Raw genomic sequence first — 21338 nt, forward strand, 5'->3', positions numbered from 1 at the left:
CCTCCCACCCCTGTGGAGGGCTCTGTGCAGGAGAACAATGTAGAGGGAGGCAGAGGATGATGGCTCCTGCCAGAGCTTCAAGACCTTCCCATGGGAGCCAGCTCAGAGCTCCGGCACTCCTTTGGGCACCCTTTTAATCATCAGGTTCCGTGTGCTGCTGTCTGCCCTGCTCAGCAAGCCTGTCTGTCCTAACTCAGCACAGGCCTCACCATGGAGACAATCTCATCCTTTCTTCTACAGCCTGCTTGCCCCTGACTAGGAGCCCTTGAAGGCAGGAATTCTGTCTTTTCATCCACCAGTTCCAGCACTTTCGATCTGCACAACATCGCAAGTTCCCCAACAAGGCAAACTGTGGACCCATCCTCCTTCTCTTCGACAAATCCCACCTGAGTGATGTGGAACCCTCACCCAGCTTTCCCATCAGGCCAGGCCTGATTTCCTTCCTCTGCACAGCATTTGAGCCCTCATCTCTAGACGATGTTTATACAGGGAGATGGGGGAAGAAAGGGGCATCCTAGGGCTAAAGTGCACAAACTTAAAGGAAACTGTGACAACCCCACAGCGTTGAGGGGTGTGTGCAGAGAACGGTCAGGACCTGCCCCCCAGAACACACACACAATCCACATGCAGGAGCACTTTCATTCGTTTTACGTAGAAAGACAAAGTACAAAATCTGTCCAAGAGATAGATCTGCTCCATTCACACACAATACGACGCACAAACCCCTCCGCCTCCAAGGTGGTGGATGAAGAAGCGGGGCTGACAGAGACCTGGCTTCTCATCCTACGGCCAACGCTGCCTGATGGAAGAGTTTGAAGTCAGAAACACTGAAATTCCCCTCTTGCTGCCCAAGGGCAAATTTGTTTTCCACGTCACTATCTTCCCCAGTACAAATGTTCTAAGTCAGTAGAAAGAACTGGAAAGAATAGACAAAGGAGAAAGTAAACGCCATAAACTTTATAGTTCATGGTATATTTCACATTATCATCGACGGCGCTCGAGTGAAAATACCTTATCCTCAGATCACAAACACTCATGAGCCTACAGAACTCTTTCTTAAACACTCACATTTCCTTCTTCCATTTCTCCAGCAAATCCCTCCTAGCTGCCCAGAGCCCCAAACAGAAAAAGTCAGGATTTGCCAGAAACAGGTGTAGTCAAACCCCCAAATACCAAACCACGGAGAGCGGGAGCCATACTGGGCTGACCAAAACAGTCTGGTCTCATGGCCCCGGGTGAGGCTCCATGGCTGCAGTCTCCAGAGAAGGCTGGAGGCAAGTGTGTCATCCGATTGTCCATACAAGCCGTACTGTATCGGGGTATTTACAGTTAACCCAACAACCGTGCCAGACCAGAAGGATTATGCTTTGATAGACTGGCATAGGAAGAAAGTGACAGGTGGAAACTGATGTTCTGGAGACAGACTTGTTTAGTGGGGTATCGGTGGGGAGAAACAGACACAGGCACTCAGCACTAAGCCGCTCACAGCCACCTGGCAGCTTCGGTGCCACCATGGATGTTTGGCTGCAGAAGAGGCCCCCAGCATCCCAGCACCCACCTGAAACAATAGCATCAAGGTCTTACTTTTTCTGGAGCGGGAGAAAAACCTGATGCCTCCCGGCGAGGTAGCAGGGTTGGAGTTGGGGGAAGACTCTTTGGAGGAGGAGCGGAAGATCCCGCTGAAGCTCATGCGTCGAGGGGAGCGCGGCGGGGACTCCTGGTAGGAGAATGGGAATACGGTTTTCGGAGAGCCAGGGCTGGTCTTGGGCCTCACAGGTGCAGACATGGGGCTGGAGGGCCGGGGCTGGGGGCCTCTGGAGAAGAACCCTTTGGAGGGGCTGCCCGGGCCGAAGGGGCTGTCCACCTGCAGAAAAACAGACGAATGGATGCAGTCACTCCACGCCCCGGGCACGCTGCCTCCTGCCCTGTATGGAACTTCTCATCATTGTCCCCTCTCACCACGCGGGCCCCCCATAGTACCCTCCCTGAGAAACAGCCCTAAGCTCTTCCACAGAGGCGGCCACTGAACGGTCTGCAGGTAGCACCTGCCCCAAGGACAGTCCCTCACAGGCTGGCAGCACCACATCCTGGAGGTCCACCAACCAATCTGCCCCACTCCTTAGACGGGGCTTCCAGGAGGTCGAGGGGAGGAAGAGAAGTAGAGCTCAAAATGAGCATCTCCCTCCTTTATTACGGGCCTGCCTGCCTTCACCTCTCAAGACCTCACGTCTGTCCAAGGTCTGACCACACAGGACTGCAGTTCTCTTCCCTGCCTATGAGATCCCTATGTTCCAGAACAGAGCAGGCCTAGAACTCCATCCTGGGACCTCAGTCCTAGGAGATGACGAATTTTTCACCTGTAAGCTGCTTCAGCATTTGAAAGACTGAGGTTGCTGACAGAAGTCAGGAGAAAAGTTCACAAAGCTGGCCAGGTACAGTGGCTCACGCCTGTAATCCCAGCATTCTGGGAGGCCAAGGCGGTGGATCACCTGAGGTCAGGAGTTTGAAACCAGTCTGGCCAACATGGTGAAATCCATCTCTACTAAAAATACAAAAAAAAAAAAAAAATTAGCTGGGTTTGGTGGTGGGTGCCTGTAATCCCAGCTACTTGGGAGGCTGAGGCAGGAGAATCTCTTGAACCCGAGAGGCGGAGTTTGCAGTGAGCCAAGATGGCGCCATTGTACTCCAGCCTGGGCAACAAAGCGAGACTCTGCTTCAAAAAAAAAAAAAAAGAAAGAAAGAAAGAAAGAAAGAAAGTTAACAAAGCCCAACACCTCTGAGACTCACTTCACTGACGATTTAAAATTCTAGTCATGGCTTAAAAAATTATCAGACCCCACAACTTTAAGCCAAGGCACACAGCTCATAGTAGACTCTGAGAAACATCCCACGTGCCCGCAGCCGTGTTCCTGCTGGGTGCGTGGAAGAGCTCGTGCCCTCCCTCTGGGTGCCTGTACTTGGCCCCAGCTCTGCCACCTGCTGAGCCAACCTGGGCATGTTACTCGGTCTCACAGAGCCTCAGCTCCCTCACCTATGAAATGAAGATGGTCATGCCTTCACCTCGAGGGCTGCTTAAACGTCAGATGAAGCCACGTGAGGCCAGGAAGCACACGGGCGTGGTAAACAGCTCTTGCCCTACCACTTGGGAAACTTGCAAGCTACACGGTGTGGAAAGGACCTCAGAGATGACCCAGTTCAGAAGCAAGAAGGGCGAGTAACTCGTCCGCAGGGCTCACAGGGTGCCAGGACCAGAGCAGACGTGGGAAATGCTGCGTTCCGGCGGCTGCGCTGAAAACGGAGCATAGGACACCCCACAGGCAGCCTCGGTGCCACTTCGGGGTCTCTCTGTCCCACTTTGGGGTGCGCTGTCCGCACGGCAGCCTGGGGACGTTCTTCCGCCACTAGAGGGCGGCCCAAGCCCCGAGCCTGCGGCCCCGGGAGGCCAGGATGCACGTGGCGTGGACCTGCGCAGCACAGCCTCCCCGCGTGGCCTCTCCAGCAGAAAGAGCCGGCGCCGCCACGTGGAGGTGCAGGGCTCGGTCTGGCGCGGACACCTTCGTGAGTGGGCCTGGCAGGAAGAAGAGTGTGGTTCTGTAGGACCTTGTAACTCAAACTCTCCTGGCTATAAGGAAGTTTGAATTTTTATTTTTTTGTGTAGTTCTTTTTTGTTTTGTTTTGTTTTGTTTTTGAGAGAGGGTCTCCCTCTGTGGCTCAGGCTGCAGTGCAGTGGCTCAATCTCAGCTCACTGCAACCTCCACCTCCCGGGCTCAAGCAATCCTCCTGCCTCAGCCTCCTGAGTAGCTGGGATTACAGGTGTCACCACCACGCCCAGCTGATCTTTTTTGTGACCGTTTAATATGAAAAGCATTTAGATTCTCTATTTATAGAATATTCCATTTAGCCACTATTCCACCTATGGGAATAGTGAAATAACTATGGGAATCAGGACAAATCCTGAGAATAAATTTACAAACAAGAGATTCTTCAGGCGGGGGGTGGCGGCTCACACCTGTAATCCCAGCACTTTCCGAGGCCGAGGTGGGTGGATCACCTCAACTCAGGAGTTCGAGACCAGCCCGGGCAACATGGCAAAACCCTGTCTCTACAAAAAATACAAAAATTAGCCAGGTGTGGTGGCCTGTAGTCCCAGCTACTCAGGCGGCTCAGGTGGGAGGATCACTTGAGCCCAGGAGGTGGAGGTGGAGGTTGCAGTGAGCAAGGTGACACCACTGCACACCAGCCAGCCTGGGTACAGAGCAAGACCTTGTCTCAAAAAAAAAAAAAAAGGTTCTTCTTCAAGAGGTGAGTGCTGTGTGTGCAGGTCTAGGGTGGGGTGGGGGCTGAGAGAAGCCAGTAGGAACAACACACACAGGCACCAGGGTGGTCCTGTCACAAGGTGATACAACAAGCTGGTCCTGGGCGGAGGCCCAGGTTTGGTCACAGCTCAGTTTCCCGCAATGTGGACAACGACTTGGTTCTCTAAGCTTCGTTCCCAGGGCTGTGACAATCATGACAGCAGCCTGGAAGGTACGAACCAGAAGAGGAGCCGAGGTCACATGGGAGGACCAGAGGGAAGGGCGGGATTTTGGAGCTGCTGGAAAGGTGAGCCCGGACTTGGTGCATGGATGTGCTCTGTGTACCGCAGAGCGAGCTTGCTGGGGAGCTGGGGCAGAGGGCCGAGACAATGCAAACGTCCAGTCCTACAGGGAAACTGAGACACACAGGGGAGCAGGGCCCCAGGAGAGCCTGCAGAGTGCCCGCAAGGCCGAAGCACCATAAGCACCATGCAGATGGATAAAGGGCCCAGAGCTTAAACCTGCCCCTCAACAGAGGCCCCAACGCGGAGGAGGCCCTGACAGCTAGCTGGGCTTCACAGAGGCGATGACAGGGCCGGGGAGGCGTCCAGTGCGCAGAGACAGAGGAGAAGGGGTGTGAAGCGCAGAGACAGAGGGCCATTCACTTGGGCCACCATGAGGATGGGGGTCATGGGGGAAGTTGAGCCATGAGCCCCTGGAGAACCTGTCACAAAAGGCCAGTTTAACCACATATGATGGGCAAGGGGGACCCCAGGATTATCCTGAATGGGGTTCCATTCTGTATTCTGAATCCAGACCAGTGGAGTCAGGTGCCCAGTGATCAGGGCTGAGGAGGGAGCCCTAGGAAGCAGCCCTGCTAGTCCTGTCCCTGGAAAATAGCCGAAGCATGGTGGATGCTGGGCCCTGCCTGACCCCTCTCACCAGGAGCCTCGGGGGCCAGCTCACACTCCCAGACAGTGGGAAAGCCAGGCGGAGGGACAGGCCTGCTGGGGTGAGCTGTGTGGCGGTGCAGATAACAGGCGCCGGCTGAAGCCACCAGGGACAGGGCCTCAGCCCTTGCTCTTGGGCAAGCTATAGCTAAATGACATGTTGGTGAATGCAATCGGATGATTCCCCGGGTATTGACGAGACTCCCAAGTGTGTGCCTGGCTCCACAGAGCTAATGGAGAGCAGGCACTCAGGCGTCTGCGGAGCAGAGCTCTGCCTATGGGGCCATTTGTCATGAAGCTGCTGGAGAGGAAGCTGGGGCCAGGGCCAGGCTATGGCCTGTATGTCTCTTCCGCAATCTCAGATATTCTATGCAAGGTTTTCACTGGAAAGCAGGGTTCTGCAGAGTCAAACAGGAGGAAGATGACCCAGCGCCTGTGGGGCCGGTCCTGCAGCCTTGCACGGGGCTTGGGCTTGGTGGCCCCTTCCTGCCACTCCACTCTCTGCTGGCCCAGAAGCTCAAGGCCATTCCCTGTCAGTCTTTGCTGGATGGGCCACAAGAGCTGCTAATAAGGTTGCTTGTTGAGGACAGGGCAGGGAGGGCACTGGCACCAATGCAGCCCTACAGGCCAACACCAATTTGATTCAGTTGTGTGTAATTCAAATGATTAAAGAGGAGATTTGCTTTTTCCAGCATGGGAACTCCTGCCCTCATCCCAGGCTGGCCGGCCCCCAGAACCCATGCCTAGACCCTGCACGCTGCCCCCAGATCACTAGCTCTGTCCGCTGTCACCTGCCGGAGGGGTCTGTGGGTGGCAGAATGCCAGGAAACATGTCCCCTACCAGGCCTCCGCCCACCCTTACTTCCTGGCTGCAGGAGAAACCTGCAAGAAGCCTGGACCTCTGTGCCCTGCCATGGCCACCGTGACCCTCACCTGATGCTGTGCCTCCCTCTCCAGGGCCCCCCACCCCACCCCACACTCTTTCTTGGCCACCTGACCCTACACAGTCAACAGCCTCCTTGAGACACTAGTTTCCTAATGGGAGGGAAATTCACCAGTAGGGGAGGGACAGCGAGGAGCTAAAGAGAGGAAAGGAAAAGTGGAAGGAGAGAAAAAGGCGTGTGGAGAGGGTGCAACACGAGGTGGAAGGAGAGAGCCCAGCACTGGGAGTGGTGCTGGTGGACAGCAGGGCAAAGTCCTGCCAGTTGAGTTCAGCCCAAAGACCACAGATGGTCTGCAGGAACCGATACCTTCCACCGGGCTTAGTTCATTGCTCATCTTCCTCCACTGCCTCTGCCCACATTCGAGGGGTCTAGTAGGCCACAGTCAGTGCCACGCGAGGAGAAGAAAAAGGAGTGAAGCCCAGGAGGCTCTCCAGTTGGACAGCCTGGCTGATACGCCAGGCTTGGCCATGGTAGGTGAGCTGTCCCAGGATGGGCTCAGCTACGGCCAGGCATGCAAGCAGGCATGCAGGTGGGCGTGTGGGTGAACACACAGGTGGAAGTGGTCTCAGGCTCTGCCTGCCTCCGTGGCACCTCAAGTGAGCTGTGAGCAACTTCCGGAAAGGAGGCCTTACCTTTCGAGAGGAATGCTTTCCGGAACCCTCCAGGTCTCCGTCCAGGAGCGGCATGGCGAAGGAGCTCAGGTCCTAGGGTGGACAGAGAGCACATGGTCAGTGACAGTGGCCCTCGGACCCAGGGGCTGCACGGAACTCTGTGGGTGTCACCTCCACCTTCCCGAGTCCTTATCCTCCAAATCCACCATGAATAAGGGACGTGGATGTGTTAGCCACACCCAGCCCCCAAAGCCCCTGACCGCCACGCACATTTGCTTCCAGAATGTGCAGTCAAACTTCCAGTAGCAGCCATGACCTCCCATCACCCCAGGGAAGGAAGAAAGAAGAAACGGCTGGGACTAAAGGAGACAGGCAGGGAGGCAGAAAGGGTGGAGGGAGGAGAGCCCCGTCTCAGACTGTTCTGCTGATGGACATGATTTTACCCCACAGCACGGAACATGGGTCCAGGGCCATGTGTCTGCCTGGGAAGATGATGGGACAGGGATAGGGAGGGTGACACTGGGGTGGCGGCTGAGGCAAAACAGCAGAGTCTAATGACATCGTGGCCAAAACAGAGTCTAAAACAGATTGGGGGAAAGTAGCTCACCACACACTCATTGTGTCTGAAACAGCCCTGCCCCTTCTTCCTCTTGAATCTTGCCTTGTGAACACCTCCACACCAGGCAGAAACCCACCCAGTCATCCTCAAATCGAGCAGACCTGCATCCCTAACCTTTCTTTTTTATTTTAAAGTTTTTAGTTGTGGTAAAATACACATAATATTTGCCATCTCAATCATTTTAAGCGTGCGGTTTGGTGGCAGGAAGAACATTCACATTGCTGCGCAGTCGTCACCACCATCATCTCTAGAACCTTTCCATCTTCCCAAACCAAAATGCTGTCTCCATCAAACATTAACTCGCCATCCCCCTCCCCCCAGTGCAAAGAGATACTTCCTATGTGTTTGAATCTGACCACTGTAGGTACCTCATATAAGTAGAATCAGACAGTATATGTCCTTTTGTGACTGTCTGATTCCACTTAGCATAGCGTCTTCAAGGCTCCTCCACGTGGTAGTGTGTGCCACAGCTCCCTTCCTTTCGAAGGCTGAATAATGTTCCATTGTATGAGTAGACCACATTCTGCTTATGCATTCATCAGTTGATGGACATTTGGGTTGCTTCTACCTTTTTTCTATTGTGAATAATGCTGCTATGAGTATGAGTACTATGGTATGGATTAGTGTCTCCCTTCCCACCAAAAAACTCCATATGTTGAAGTCCTGATCCCCAGGACCTCAGAATGTGACTGTATTTGGAGATAAGGTCTTTAAAGAGGCAATTAATTTAAAATGAGGTCATTAAGGTGGGTCCTAGTCCAATATGACTAGTGTCCTTCCAGGAAGAGATTAGGACACAGGCACAAGACAGAGACCACACATGGAAACACAGGGAGAAGACAGCCACCAACTCAAAGAGATGGGCCCCAGAAAAACCAACCCTGCCGACACTTTGATCTTAGACTTCTAGCCTCCAGAATCATGAGAAAACACATTTCTGTTGTTTAAGCCACCCCACCTATCTGTAGTGCTTTGCTATGGCAGCCTAGCAAACCAATATAACAGGTGTAAAAATATCTCTTCAGGACCTTGCTTTCAATTCTTTTCATTTATCCCCAGAAGTGAAACTGCTGGACATCAGGTCATCCTACTGTCAATTTTTTGAGGAGCCACTAAACTGTTTTCTGCAGCAGCTACCCCATTTTACTTTCCCACCCACAGTACACAGGGTTTCAATTTCTCCACACCCTCACCAACACTTGTTATCTTTGGTCTTTGTTTCCTGATAGCCATCTTAAGTGGGTGTGAGTTCATATCTCATTATGGTTTTGATTTGCATTTCTTGGATAACTAGTGATGTTGAACATCTTTTCATCTGCTTATTGGCCATTTGTATATCATCTTTGGAGAAACGTCTATTCAGGCCATTTGTCTGTCTTGTTTGGAGAAATGTCTATTCAACTTCTTTGCCCATTTTTTAATTGGGTTGATTTTGGTTGACTTGTAGGAATTCTTTTTTTTTTTTTTTTTGAGACGGAGTCTCGCTATGTCGCCCAGGCTGGAGTGCAGTGGCGCGATCTCGGCTCACTGCAAGCTTCACCTCCCGGGTTCACGTCATTCTCCCGCCTCAGCCTCCGAATAGCTGGGACTACAGGCGCCCGCCATCTCGCCCGGCTAGTTTTTTGTATTTTTAGTAGAGACGGGGTTTCACCATGTTAGCCAGGATGGTCTTGATCTCCTGACCTCGTGATCCACCCACCTCGGCCTCCCAAGGTGCTGGGATTACAGGCTTGAGCCACCACGCCCAGCCAGGAATTCTTTATATATTCTGGTTATTAACCCCTTGTCAGACACATGACTTACAAATATTTTCCCCCATTCTGTGGGTTGCTGTTTTACTCTGCTGACTGTGTCCTTTGATGTACAGAAGTCTTTGATTTATCTAATTTTCCTTTTGTTGCCTGTGCTTTCGGTGTTGTATTCAAGAAATCACTGCCAAATTCAGTGTCATGAAGATTTTCTCCTATGTTTTCTTCTAAGAGTTTTATATTTTATGGTTTTAGCTCTTATATTTAGATCTTTGATCTATGTAAATTTTTGTATATGGTATAAACATAAGGGTCCAATTTCATTCTTTTGCATGTAGATCTCCAGTTTTCTTGGCACTACTTGTTGAAAAGATGGTCCTTTCCCCATTGAATAGTCTTGGCGTGACTATGGAAAGTCATTTGACTATATCTCTGAGGGTTTATTTCTGGGCTCTCCATTCCATTCCATTGGTCTACGTGCCTGTTTTTTTGGTAGTATCACACTGTTTTGATTATTGCGGCTTTACAGTAAGTTTAAAATTGGAAAATGTGAGAATTCCAACTTTGTTCTTTTTTTCAAGATTATTTTGCCTATTTAGGGTCCCTTAAGATTCCACGTGAATTTTAGGATAGACTAATTATTCTATTTTTGGGAAAATTGATAGGGATTGCACTGAATCTGTAGACTACTTTGGGTAGTCTTGATCTCTTAACAATATTGTCTCCCAATCCATGCACATAGGATGTGTTTTCATCTATTTGTGTTCTTTCATTTCCTTCTGTAGTGTTCTGTGTACTTAACCTTTTTTTTTTTTTTTTTAACCCACTCCCTTCTCTCCACGTCCTTGCCCGGGGGTCCAGGCCTATACCCACTCTCACCCAGTTCCCTCTTGGGCCACCTAATTATTGTCCGAATTGTTCAGCCTTACCCATTTGGATCTGTGCTCCAAATCTCTGCTTAAAGAGCGACCCCTGAAAGGGTGAGCCCCATCACGTCAGTCCCCTGCTAAGGCCCCAGCCTTAGACTCTACCGTCACCTCAGCAATGGCTTCCAGGCCTGACTGACTGAGACATGCCGGTGAGATCTCAGGTGTGCAGATTCCAGACTCAGCCTTTCTGGTGGTGTTCATCTCCAAAGTTCTCAGCCCTGCACATTGAGATCACCTGGGGAGCGTGGGGAGTGTGCACTGGCCTCGGTACAGCGAGGGCATTTGGAAATTCCACCACAGCCCAGATGGAGAGCCGTGTGCCTCCCATGGAGGAGTCTCAGGAGTCTCAGACACAGTCAGGAGCTCCCAGCCAGCCCTGCAGACTGCAACCCAAGCCCCACAGATGAGCTGACCTCTGCAGCCTTATTTCTGATGTTCTCTGTTCCTGTCTCCTCCTTTCAGCAACAGCCCAGGCAGAGGGTTTGTCATTTTCCAAACACAGTTATGCATCCACGGACATCCCCCCTGGATTGTTCTCTTAACTCCTCAGACACTTCTGTTCGTGGCTACCATCCACCCTCCTGTGAACTGCCCCCACTTCGCCACTCAGGGACAGCTCCAGGGTCCCATCCGCAGCCCCCAGCATAGAGCCCAGCCCATAGCAATGCAGGAACCACCCTGGTGCCATTCACCAAACACCCCTAGCCCTTTCCTTCCTCTGAGCTCTCTTTCCTTTCTCTTGCTCCTCCTGCCCCGTGCCCCCAAATCCTGGCTCACAAAGTAAACTCCTATGTGTCCTGCAAAGCCCAATTCAAACACACTCTCTTGCTGAGAGTCACCCTCAGACAGAATTAATTATCTCTTATTATTCTAGACTGTGTCCCACAGTACTTCAGACACACCTTTATTACCGGACTCATAACCCCGTATTATCCTCATCTATCAGTTTATTTCTCTAACTAGACTTTGAATCCATCACTGGCAAGAGGAAATCTACCCACCTGTCGAATAGACATATTCTTGGCCTCGTACCGTACCCGGCAGGCAGCAGGTTCCAGACGTGTTTGAATTAACTCCCCGACCAAGCACCCTTTTGCGCCTGCAGCAAGCATGGGGCCCACAGAGTCTGTGCCACTGGGCCAGTGAACGATCAGGCCACACGCAGTTGCAATTCACTAGGAAGTGACGAGGGACCAGGGTGGGTCTCTTATCGCCCATTTTAATGAGCACATTCCTCCCTGGTTTCAAATTCTCATTACCCTCTAACATTCGTTCAGCAACAGCAGTTTCCTCATGCAGAAGCTTTTTCACAAATCCTCGCTGACTCCTCATACAACCCTAAGCAGCATCCTGCTCTAACAACTGAGGCTGAGGAGGTTCAAAGGGACTCATGTCAAAATGGTGTAGAAGAGCTGAGGGCAGGATGCAGGGCTTGCTGCTAGCTCAGGCTGCCCACGGGCCCCAGGCAGCTGCCCGGAGTGGCGGACGCAGGTCCCATGCAGGTGTCTCAAGCCAGAGTGAGTATGAAAGCATCAAGTCAAGTCCAACATTGTGGCCTGCTGCGTGGCTGCTGGACTCAGGTGTGTGTGCCTGCCTGGTCATGCAGCCCGACAGGGAAGTCCCCTGGCACAGATGGCAGGCTTTGCTGGCAGGCTCCCCACCCCCAATCCCACCTCCCAGCAAGTCCCAGTATTCTAATCTTGGCTCTCATCTCCAGAGCTCACCAGGAAACATCACGCACCTTGGGGCCGGTGTGGGAAAATCTCTAACTGCAACTATGGCAACTAGAGTCTTGGCTTGTAGAATACTTAGGACCTGGCCTCTTAGGTGACAGGCCAGAAGGCCCAAGCTCCTGGATTTGCCCCATTCCTGTGATTTCTAAATTTAAAACTCCTGCCAGAGCTTTGCGCCTTGCCCACTACCGGTCTCCACTCCTATTCCAGTCCTTCACTTCCTCTTCCTGTCCGCCGGCCACTCAGGCCCTCACAGGACTGGGAGGGTATTTAGGGGACAACGCTGAGGCACCAAGAGATGCTGAAGTCCTGATTTCTGCCACGAGACAGCTTTAGCACTCTGATTTTCATCTGCTGCACAAAATGTCAGTTAGACTTTGACCACATGTGCTGGAGATAAAAAAGTGAATTTTCAGGATTTGGACTGATAAAGTCACCTGTCAGGAAAGCATCAGGACCAAAGAGAAAAGCCCCAAATCTGAGAGAATTCCTGAGATGTAAGCAGACCTTAAAAGCAACTCATTTATCCATCTCACCACCTTAGAAATCGAGGCAAAACCCAAAAGTCTATCACAAAAAAAGTGAGGTATTAACAACAGAGCCATCATTAATCTGACATTAGTATGTCCTGAAATCTCCCAACTGTTGCCTCATTTGGTCCTTACAGCAACCCATACAAGTAGGAAAGAAAAGCGTTATCATCCCTGACTACAGATGAAGATACTGAGGGTCAGGGCGGTTAAGTCATTTAACCGCCCAGTGCCAGAGAATCAGACAGTAGAAGGCATGTCCTGTAACCAGGTCCACCTACTCCCAGCTCAGAACTCTTTCTATGAAACTCCACCACCTCCTTGGAGTGGCTCAGTTCCAGTAACAGAAAAACAATTTGGTATCAGAGGCTATAAAAAGAGAGCTTTTCTTCCTAAAACAAGTATCCTTGGCACAGTCGACCTCAGGGGAAGGAAGGAAGGATACATAAGGATTTGTATAGTCCTGTGATTCATTCCCCAGACAACTTACCATACTAACTTTCTCTTCAAGTTCTTCTTAACTAAAAGTAACTCATGCTGGTGTTGCAAGGAACAGGAAAGTCTAAAAAGTCCCACCACCAAATGCAATCACTCGTGTTCTTGCACTATCCACATTTTGGAGTCATATACAGTTCCTCCTGCCCCCGGTCCCCTACTTATCCCAATATTTCTCCATAGGATAATAGACTTTCTAACGTTTGCAATCACCTAATTTGTGTATTCTTGAAGGATGGGGATGGTTTTACTCACATCTTAGCCCTGACAGCAGGTGCTAAGTGTGTATTGATCAGATGCAGTTCCGACCTTCCGGCGTTTCTGATGTTTTGTCTTACAGAACTCGTTTGTTGATGCAGCTGGGATACCCCAGAAAGAAGACAGACAAGAGTGCAAATACAGGACAAATAGAAAGGCTGCCAGTGGCAGGGGCCCACAACGGCCCCCACCTCAGGGTAAACTTGAGGTTTAAAATATCAGGATCATGATACAACATTCCTGTTTGATTCCGACCGAGGAAGCAACACATCGAGCATGGTTTGCATTCTCCGCTCCTGCTGAGCCGACCCCAGCACAGAGAGCACCATCTGGAGCTGCTGGGCCGTGCGTCCGCCGAGGCCAGGGCCCCTGCCTGGCATATTCAAGCCCCCGTGTCCCTCACGCCCGCGAGAACACAGCCTGCAGCGGGGAGGGAGCCGAGGGCTGAGCCGGAGCCCCAGCTCTGTGATCTGCGATCTGGGGCATCTTGGGCATGTCTGGACTTCAGCTTTTCATCTGTCAAATGAGGGGGTTGAACTAGAGAACCTGTGAAGACGCCTTTTAGCTCACACGTTCTCTGTTTTTACCCGCTGAACTGGACAACAATAGGTGAGATCGGGAACATTGTAAAGGAACCCCATTAGATTCAGAATAAGATGCACATTCTCATCTCCTATCTTCATCATCAAAATAATGTCCTCCTACTCTCAAATGACCAAAGACTCTCCACTGCTCTCAGAGCTACAGGGCCTTCGGGTGGAGTCTTGGGGCCTGCACTGCAGGGGAAGGAAGGAGCTTCCTCCGCAGCCTTCACAACGCTATCTAGGTGAAGGGCCAGGACCCAGCGGCATTTCTGCCTTTCCATCTTCACATGTGTCTTGATACGCTTCTTAGGAAAGAAACGTAACCCTTAAGGTTTCTTAACTGATTGTTCAGCTCCCTCAATCCTAAGGGCCTGGGCTGTGGGATCGAGTGCTGGGTGGGTTCTATCAGATGCTTAGTGACCCCGGGACAGCTGCGTGTGGCATCTCCAGCTACAGGCCCGAGGCCCGCAGTTCCCACCTGGACCCTGTCCTGTCCACCTTGCCTGCCCTCAGTCACTGCCCGGGGAGTGGCCCATAGGCTCTGACCATGGCTGAGTGGTGACTGTGGCCTGGAGCTCACCACAAGTGGTGATGGCCTTGGCAGGCCCCTCTGCTGGGAGGCACAGGGGAGGTGTCTCTGGACAGGCCGGCCTTGCGCAATCCCCAAAACCACCAAACGGGCAATTCTTGGTACTGATGGGCGGCAGGAGGTGACCAGAGCCAGGTCAACTGGAGCCTTTGAAAAACATTCATGTTATATAACCAGTCTCAGAAAAATAAGGAACAAATATTGAATCCCTGGAACCAGGCCGCAGGGGAGGGACAGTGGCCAAATCCGGGAAGGCCTAAGCTCCACTCTCCGAGAACTTCCAGAGCCATTTACTTTCCACAGAGGACACAGCAGTTTCTCAGTGCAGCCTAAGCAACTTCCTGATGTCAAAAGAAAAATCCAGCTGTTTTTCACTCCTGCGGCCACCCTTCCTCCCCAGCTCCTTCACCTGGTGGTCCTGGTTCCCACAGCCGCCTCGGGGCTCCCCCTCCCCGCCCCCCAGGGCCAAAGACCCCGGTCTGGCAACCTGAGCCTCCCCTGGCTTTGAGTAAGTCCCCTGCTCCACCGTATTCCCAGTTCCTCATCTGGCCCGAGGCCCCCTGGGGCTTCCCTAGCTCCATATCAGCACCAGACATGAAACAACTTCTGCTCAAAACCAAATAGCTGCAGAATCCCTGGCCCGGAGTGCCCAGGAGTCCTCGATCCTCCCCGTAGTTCTGCATTCACGTCTTACATGGAGTGCGCCCTTGAAAATCCAGGAGCCTCCACTTTCCAGTGTATAAAATAAGCCATCATCCTTCTTATCATGGGCTGGTGGGAAACCAGACCAGAGGATGTGATCAAAGGCCGTTCCCGCAGTGTGAGCCCCCGTGGCACTGGGGATGGCAAGGGCCGCTGGCCGAGGGCACACTGGGGCCTGATGATGAAGGCCGTGGGGAGCGACAAAGGCATCATCACCGGGGCATCCAGGCCCCTCGTGTGGCTCCCCGCGGAAGCCAGGGCAGTTGCTCACACTCAACCAAGGCCTGAGATCGGGTTTCAGAGGCCTCTGCAAAGACACTGGCTGCCCCCTTACAACTAGAGAGCTGAATTTATCCCTTTCCCAAGGTGAAAGCCAAGGTGATTCATCACTTGTGCACGGCAGTTCTAAAGAGGATCACAGCGTGGCTGCTGCCGGAGTCTCCGGCTCTCTCCTTGTGCAAAGGGCAGCCGAGGTTTTCCTTGCCCACCCCGGGCAGCCTTTACTTGACCAGAGCTCCATGGAAGCTTGGAGGGACCCCACTGGCCTCCTCACATCGTGGTGGAGGATGCTTTGCAGGGGCCAGCAGTGCCTCTTCTGACCAGCTGGGGGTGGCCATCCTAACAGTCCTGACCTCAGGGCTTGTGCTGTGGGATTCTTGAGAGCCCCTTCCTAGTTCAGGGCCCCAGGGCAGGCTCTTACAGGCAGCTGCTCCCAGGCCAGGTTGAGCCCAGCCTCTGCTAACCACACATACTTGTCTTCTTCCAGCCTGTGTGAGATCCCCCAGAAGGAGGGAGAGTGGGGGGCAGGGGCACTACCCAGAGGCGCAGGTTGGGTGGAGGCTACAGGAGTCTGGGTCAGCTCACAGTTCACGAGGAAGGAGGCAAGTACCCAGGAGGCCCCAGGACATGCAGGTGTGGGGGCGTGTTTGCATGGTCCATGCAGCCGTCTCCTCGAGGACCAGTAGCAGGCAGCCTCCCAGCTTCCTTCCAAGGGTGTGGCCTGGGCTGCAGGTTGCCGCCTCCATCTGGAGTAGCTGTGGTCTCCACAGGTAGCCCCCTAGGCCTCAGCCAGGGGACAGGGGAGGGGATGTTATGGAACAGGGAGCGCTGGGCTCCACTGACCACATCCCATCGTGGAGTTGGTAACGGCTAATTTGATGTATCAGCCTGGCGAGGCCATAGCACCCACTGATTCAATCAAACACCAGTCAGGTGGCTGCCGTGGGCGTATCTGCAGACGTGGTTAATATCTACAATCAGTGACCCGAAGTGAAGCAGATCATGCTGAATGATGTGGGTGGTTCTCCCCCAATCCGCAGCAGGCCTGAAGAGGGAAAACAGAGGGTTCCAGAACGGGAAATTCTGCTTCATGACTGTAGCATCGACCGCCTGAGCTTCTAGTCCGTCTGCCCAGTGGATTTGGGACTTTTCAGTTCCAATCAACACATGAGCCAATTCCTTCAAACTAATCTCATATATACATATATATATATATACACACACACACAATAATATGTATATATTAATCATGTTATATACATTATATGTAGTTAATATGTGATTATATCTCAATATACATGTTTTTCTTAAGATATATGTAATTATATACATATAATATATGTATATTAAGAAAAATAGGAGATCTATATGGTTGGATCTCTCCTCTTGGTTCTCTTTCTCTGGAAGACCCCGCCTAACACAGAGCCCCAGGCCTCCTTACCCCAGCTGCTGGGGACAGACATGGGGAGAGTCCAGGGTAAAAGCAGGCCACTGTTTGGAAGCTCTCAGCCTTCCCTGCGTAGATGGATGGGGTCCACTCAGTCATCAGCTGGGCTCTCCGTCCACACTATGGCTCCCTATCCACACTATGGAGCCTTCACTTTGCCCAGGCTCCAGTGAGACAGCCAATGGCCCCAGCTGGATGACAGGACAAAGACCGATGTGAAGGGCCATCATCCTGGCAGTGCTTGGAGAACAACAGGAAATAGCCAAATGCCCTCCTTTGACTGTCAGAGAACATTCACGGTACGTGAAGGGCAATCACAGGTTTAGAAAAGCACCACGATCGCCTTCTAGCCTCATCTCTGAGCCTTGGCAGCAGAGTGGGGCAATCCTCTTGCCTTTGCAAGCTGGGTAACAGTCACGCAAGTGTCTGTCATGGCATCTTGTCGCCCTGTCACTGAGGGCCTGTCTCCTTCCACACCCAGTTGGAGTTCGGCAAGGACCGCGTCTCATTCACCCCTGAGTCACCGGCTCCTCCCGGGGCTGGATTCCATGAGCCTCTGTCCTTCCCCCTTGCAGAGCTGACACTGGGAGAGTGGTCATAAGCTGGGGCGTAAATGACTGAGGATGGCCCAGGGGCCAGTAAACACCAAGACCTGGGGATAAGGGAATGGTGTCCTCATGCGCCACCTCCAGCCCCTGTACGGAGGGACAGCCCTTCACTTCTAGGGCTGTCTTCAGCTCTGACATTACGATGCTATTAAGACAGGGTGTGAAGAGGCCAGCTCTGCGGTTCTGGGAAGGTTTTATTGGCTCACAAATAAAATGCCAAACCACCAGCTAATACCAGCATCGAGCACTCCGTGGGCACTAAGGACTCAAGGGAGAGGCCCCGAGGCCCCACACCCTGCCCGGCCGCCAGCTGCAGCCACACCCTCCAGTCATCGGCCGCCCAGACTTCAGAGAGGAAAAAACCAGCCACGAGGTGAAAGTGAGATGGCCCCGGCCTGACCTCTGCCGCATAGGCCCAAATGGCCCTGGTCAGATCTGAGGCTTCCCCCACAGTCAGCTTCCTGCCACCCCCCACCCCCTACTGCTGCCTGGTGCTCCCCGCTGGGTACACATCCAGCTGTTTTGGTTAATGCTTGAAGACAAACTGCAGGAGGGACACCGTGAACGACAATAAAATTGGGCACCCCGGGGACATTTTTGTAAGGTCACAGAGTTGCTGGCTGGCTCGGAGACACACCCTCCTCTACGTAGGAGGACCTTGTGTGAGAGAGGACACCTCTGAATGAGGGCTCAGGGACCTCATTTCTGCTCCCAAACAGCTACCCAAGATGTGGCTTTGGGATTCGGCCCAGAGCTGAGGCCTGCAAAGGCTTCCACGTCAGTGCTTTCAGAATCTCAACTGTCCATATTTACAGAGCCATATATCAAAATATTCTTCCCCAACACTTTCTATGGATACCCAAGGATTCCTTCCACTCCGTCTTGTTTCACCCACCTGCTCTGTGCCAGGCACATTATAGATCAAAAGATAAAAAGGTACAGGGAGTTCAGAGGAAGGAGGAAATACCACGGACTTAAAAAGCAAGCCAGGGCTTCCCACACTGAGCGTGCTGAATAGAGGACCTTTCATGTGTCTCCTCACTTCCATCCCGGGGTGAGCCGGCCACTCCCGAAGCATCTGGCCACAGCTCTTCACACTGACAGTCCCAACTTGTTAGTGGATTATGAAATCAATTTAGTGGATTGCACAACCACCAAAAACTGAATTACAATAAGAATGCATCTCGTGGTTGCATGAAGCCTGTGTCTCAATGATTCACACACACATAGAATAAAATGTACCTTTTGTTTGTTTTTTTCCCCGAGACAGAGTCTTACTCTGTCGCCCAGGCTGGAGTGCAGTGGCGCGATCTCAGCTCACCGCAACCTCCGTCTCCTGGGTTCAAGCGATTCTCCTGCCTCAGCCTCCTGAGTAGCTGAGATTACAGGTGTGCACCACTATGCCTGGCTAATTTTTGTATTTTTTAGTAGAGATGGGGTTTCACCATGTTGGCCAGGCTGGTCTCAAATTCCTGACCTCATAATCCACCTACCTTGGCCTCCCAAAGTGTTGGGATTAGAGGCGTGAGCCACCGCACCCGGCCTGTTTGTTTGTTGAGATAGAGTCTCACTCTGTCACCCAGGCTGGAGTGTAGTAGCGCAATCTTGGCTCACTTCAACCTCCGCCTCCCAGGTTCAAGCAATTCTCATGCCTCAACCACCCAAGTAGCTGGGATTACGGGTGTGCACTACCATGCCCGGCTCATTTTTCTATTTTTAGTAGAGATGGAGTTTTCCCATGTTGTCCAGGCTGGTCTTGAACTCCTGGGCTCAAGGGATATACCCGCCTTGGCCTCCCAGAGTGCTGGGATTACAGGCATGAGCCGCTGTACGGGGCCGGAATAAAATGTACTTCCTATTGTGTTGTGGGTGAAAGTCTGAAAAATCCTGTGTTAGATGAGCTTTGAAATTGTGCAGGTAGATTTCAGGGAACAGAGAGGAGCGGACCTTCTGTCCCCAAGGTGTCACCAGAAGTGTGGAACAATGGGTACCATCTGTCCTCCTCTCCTGGCTGAAGCCCTCTCACCCCTCTCCATATTTTGTGCCCAGAAATACGCATGGAGTTAAGAACACAGAACATCACATCTCTTTATTACCACAAGGATGTGGTGATTCCCTCCCTCCTCACCTCTCACCCCCCGCATCTGCTCCTGCCCTGGCCCTTTGACCTGCAGGGCAGCTTGGCCTTGTCCCCAGGCCATCTCAGATCCAGAATAGCAATTATACCTTTGGGGACAACCATCCGCCCCAGCCACCTGCCGAGCGGTGCCTGTTCCCAACTGGCCCAGGCCTGCTGCGGATGCCCTCATCTCTAGCACCTAAACCCAGAGAACTGGGCAGTCACGGGGTGTTAGGATGGAAGTGGTCTCAGAAATTCTCCAAGGCCCTTGTGTTACAGGTGGGGTAACAGATGTCCAGAGATTCAAGCAAGTTGCTCAAAACCACATGGTAGAGCCGTGACTCAGCCAGAACCAAATCCTGGTCTTGCAACTTCTAACCAAGGTCTCTTTTGATTACGTCATGCTCTTCTAGCTGCTTCTGACTTTCTAGTTTATGTTTCCACTACATAAGCCAATAACAGCAACTCTTACAAGATTGCGATGGGCTTGCCATCCCTCACATGGGCGTGGCTATACTGGGCACGTAGCAAATGTTATAATTCTACAAAGCCATGCTCTGACTTGGGATCTGTGGGCACTCTTGCATCTTGTCTCCAGCGACAGGACAAAGCCCGCGCTCCAAATCCCTTTCTGGTGTCATTCACCGTGTGTGAATCTGTTACTTCCCCAGAACCCTTCAGCCTGTGATCTCAGCCATGCAGGCAGCAGCTGCTCCAGGAACTTCCCAGGAGCCATGGAACCTGTCATGTCCTCCAGACTGACGGGCGTGGACACTGCACGGAGGGGCTCCAGGTGCTGCCGGCCAGCATCTAGCCAGCAGCAGATGCGTGGAGACCAGCCAGGCCGGGAGAAGGTGTCTGCCACTCCCCATTCCAGGCCACATCACCAGGGCCACTCTGCAGGCAGCTCCCAGGTGGGATGTGAAGACGCTTGGCAGGTATGCCGCCCCTCCAGAACCTCACACCAGCCAGAATCCCTCACAGACGGGCTGACAACACTCGAAACAGCCACGCTGCTAGCTCTTTTACAATTTTGCTTTTTGGTCTTTTTATAAGTTTAACTCTTGTTTAAACAGATAAATTGAACCTCTCCCCTCTCAGCGAGGCAGGCCTGGATATAGATTTCTTTTTTTTTTTTTTTTTTATTATACTTTAAGTTCTAGGGTACATGTGCATAACGTGCAGGTTTGTTACATATGTATACATGTGCCATGTTGGTGTGCTGCACCCATCAACTCGTCAGCACCCATCAATTCATCATTTATATCAGGTATAACTCCCCAATGCAATCCCTCCCCCCTCCCCAACCCCCCACCCCTACACACAAACGCAACACGACCAAAAAAAAAAACAAGTGAGCTCATTGTTCAGTTCCCACCTATGAGTGAGAACATGCGGTGTTTGGTTTTCTCTTCTTGTGATAGTTTGCTAAGAATGATGGTTTCCAGCTGCATCCATGTCCCTACAAAGGATGCAAACTCATCCGTTTTTATGGCTGCATAGTATTCCATGGTGTATATGTGCCACATTTTCTTAATCCAGTCTGTCACTGATGGACATTTGGGTTGATTCCAAGTCTTTGCTATTGTGAATAGTGCCGCAATAAACATACGTGTGCATGTGTCTTTGTAGTAGCATAATTTATAATCCTTTGGGTATATACCCAGTAGTGGGATGGCTGGGTCATATGGTACATCTAGTTCTAGATCCTTGAGGAATCGCCATACTGTTTTCCATAATGGTTGAACTAGTTTACAATCCCACCAACAGTGTAAAAGTGTTCCTATTTCTCCACATCCTCTCCAACACCTGTTGTTTCCTGATTTTTTAATGATTGCCATTCTAACTGGTGTGAGATGGTATCTCATTGTGGTTTTGATTTGCATTTCTCTGATGGC

General features: G+C 51.8%; 1 protein-coding gene across 2 annotated transcripts in view; it reads right to left on the bottom strand.

Annotated features, from left to right (window-relative positions):
- The window catches only part of PRKAG2 (protein kinase AMP-activated non-catalytic subunit gamma 2), a 321791-nt gene that overhangs the window by 227669 nt on the left and 72784 nt on the right, over positions 1 to 21338 (bottom strand). For both annotated transcript variants that reach the window (XM_031936094.1, XM_031936093.1), the window contains exons 2-3: positions 6822 to 6893; positions 1585 to 1864 (exon numbers count right to left, since the gene is read on the bottom strand). In XM_031936094.1, the coding sequence (XP_031791954.1) occupies positions 1585 to 1864; positions 6822 to 6893 (352 nt within the window). The remainder of the gene's footprint in view (positions 1 to 1584; positions 1865 to 6821; positions 6894 to 21338) is intronic.

This window comes from Piliocolobus tephrosceles, chromosome 8 (genome assembly GCF_002776525.5).
Source record: "Piliocolobus tephrosceles isolate RC106 chromosome 8, ASM277652v3, whole genome shotgun sequence".
NCBI lineage: Eukaryota > Metazoa > Chordata > Mammalia > Primates > Cercopithecidae > Piliocolobus > Piliocolobus tephrosceles.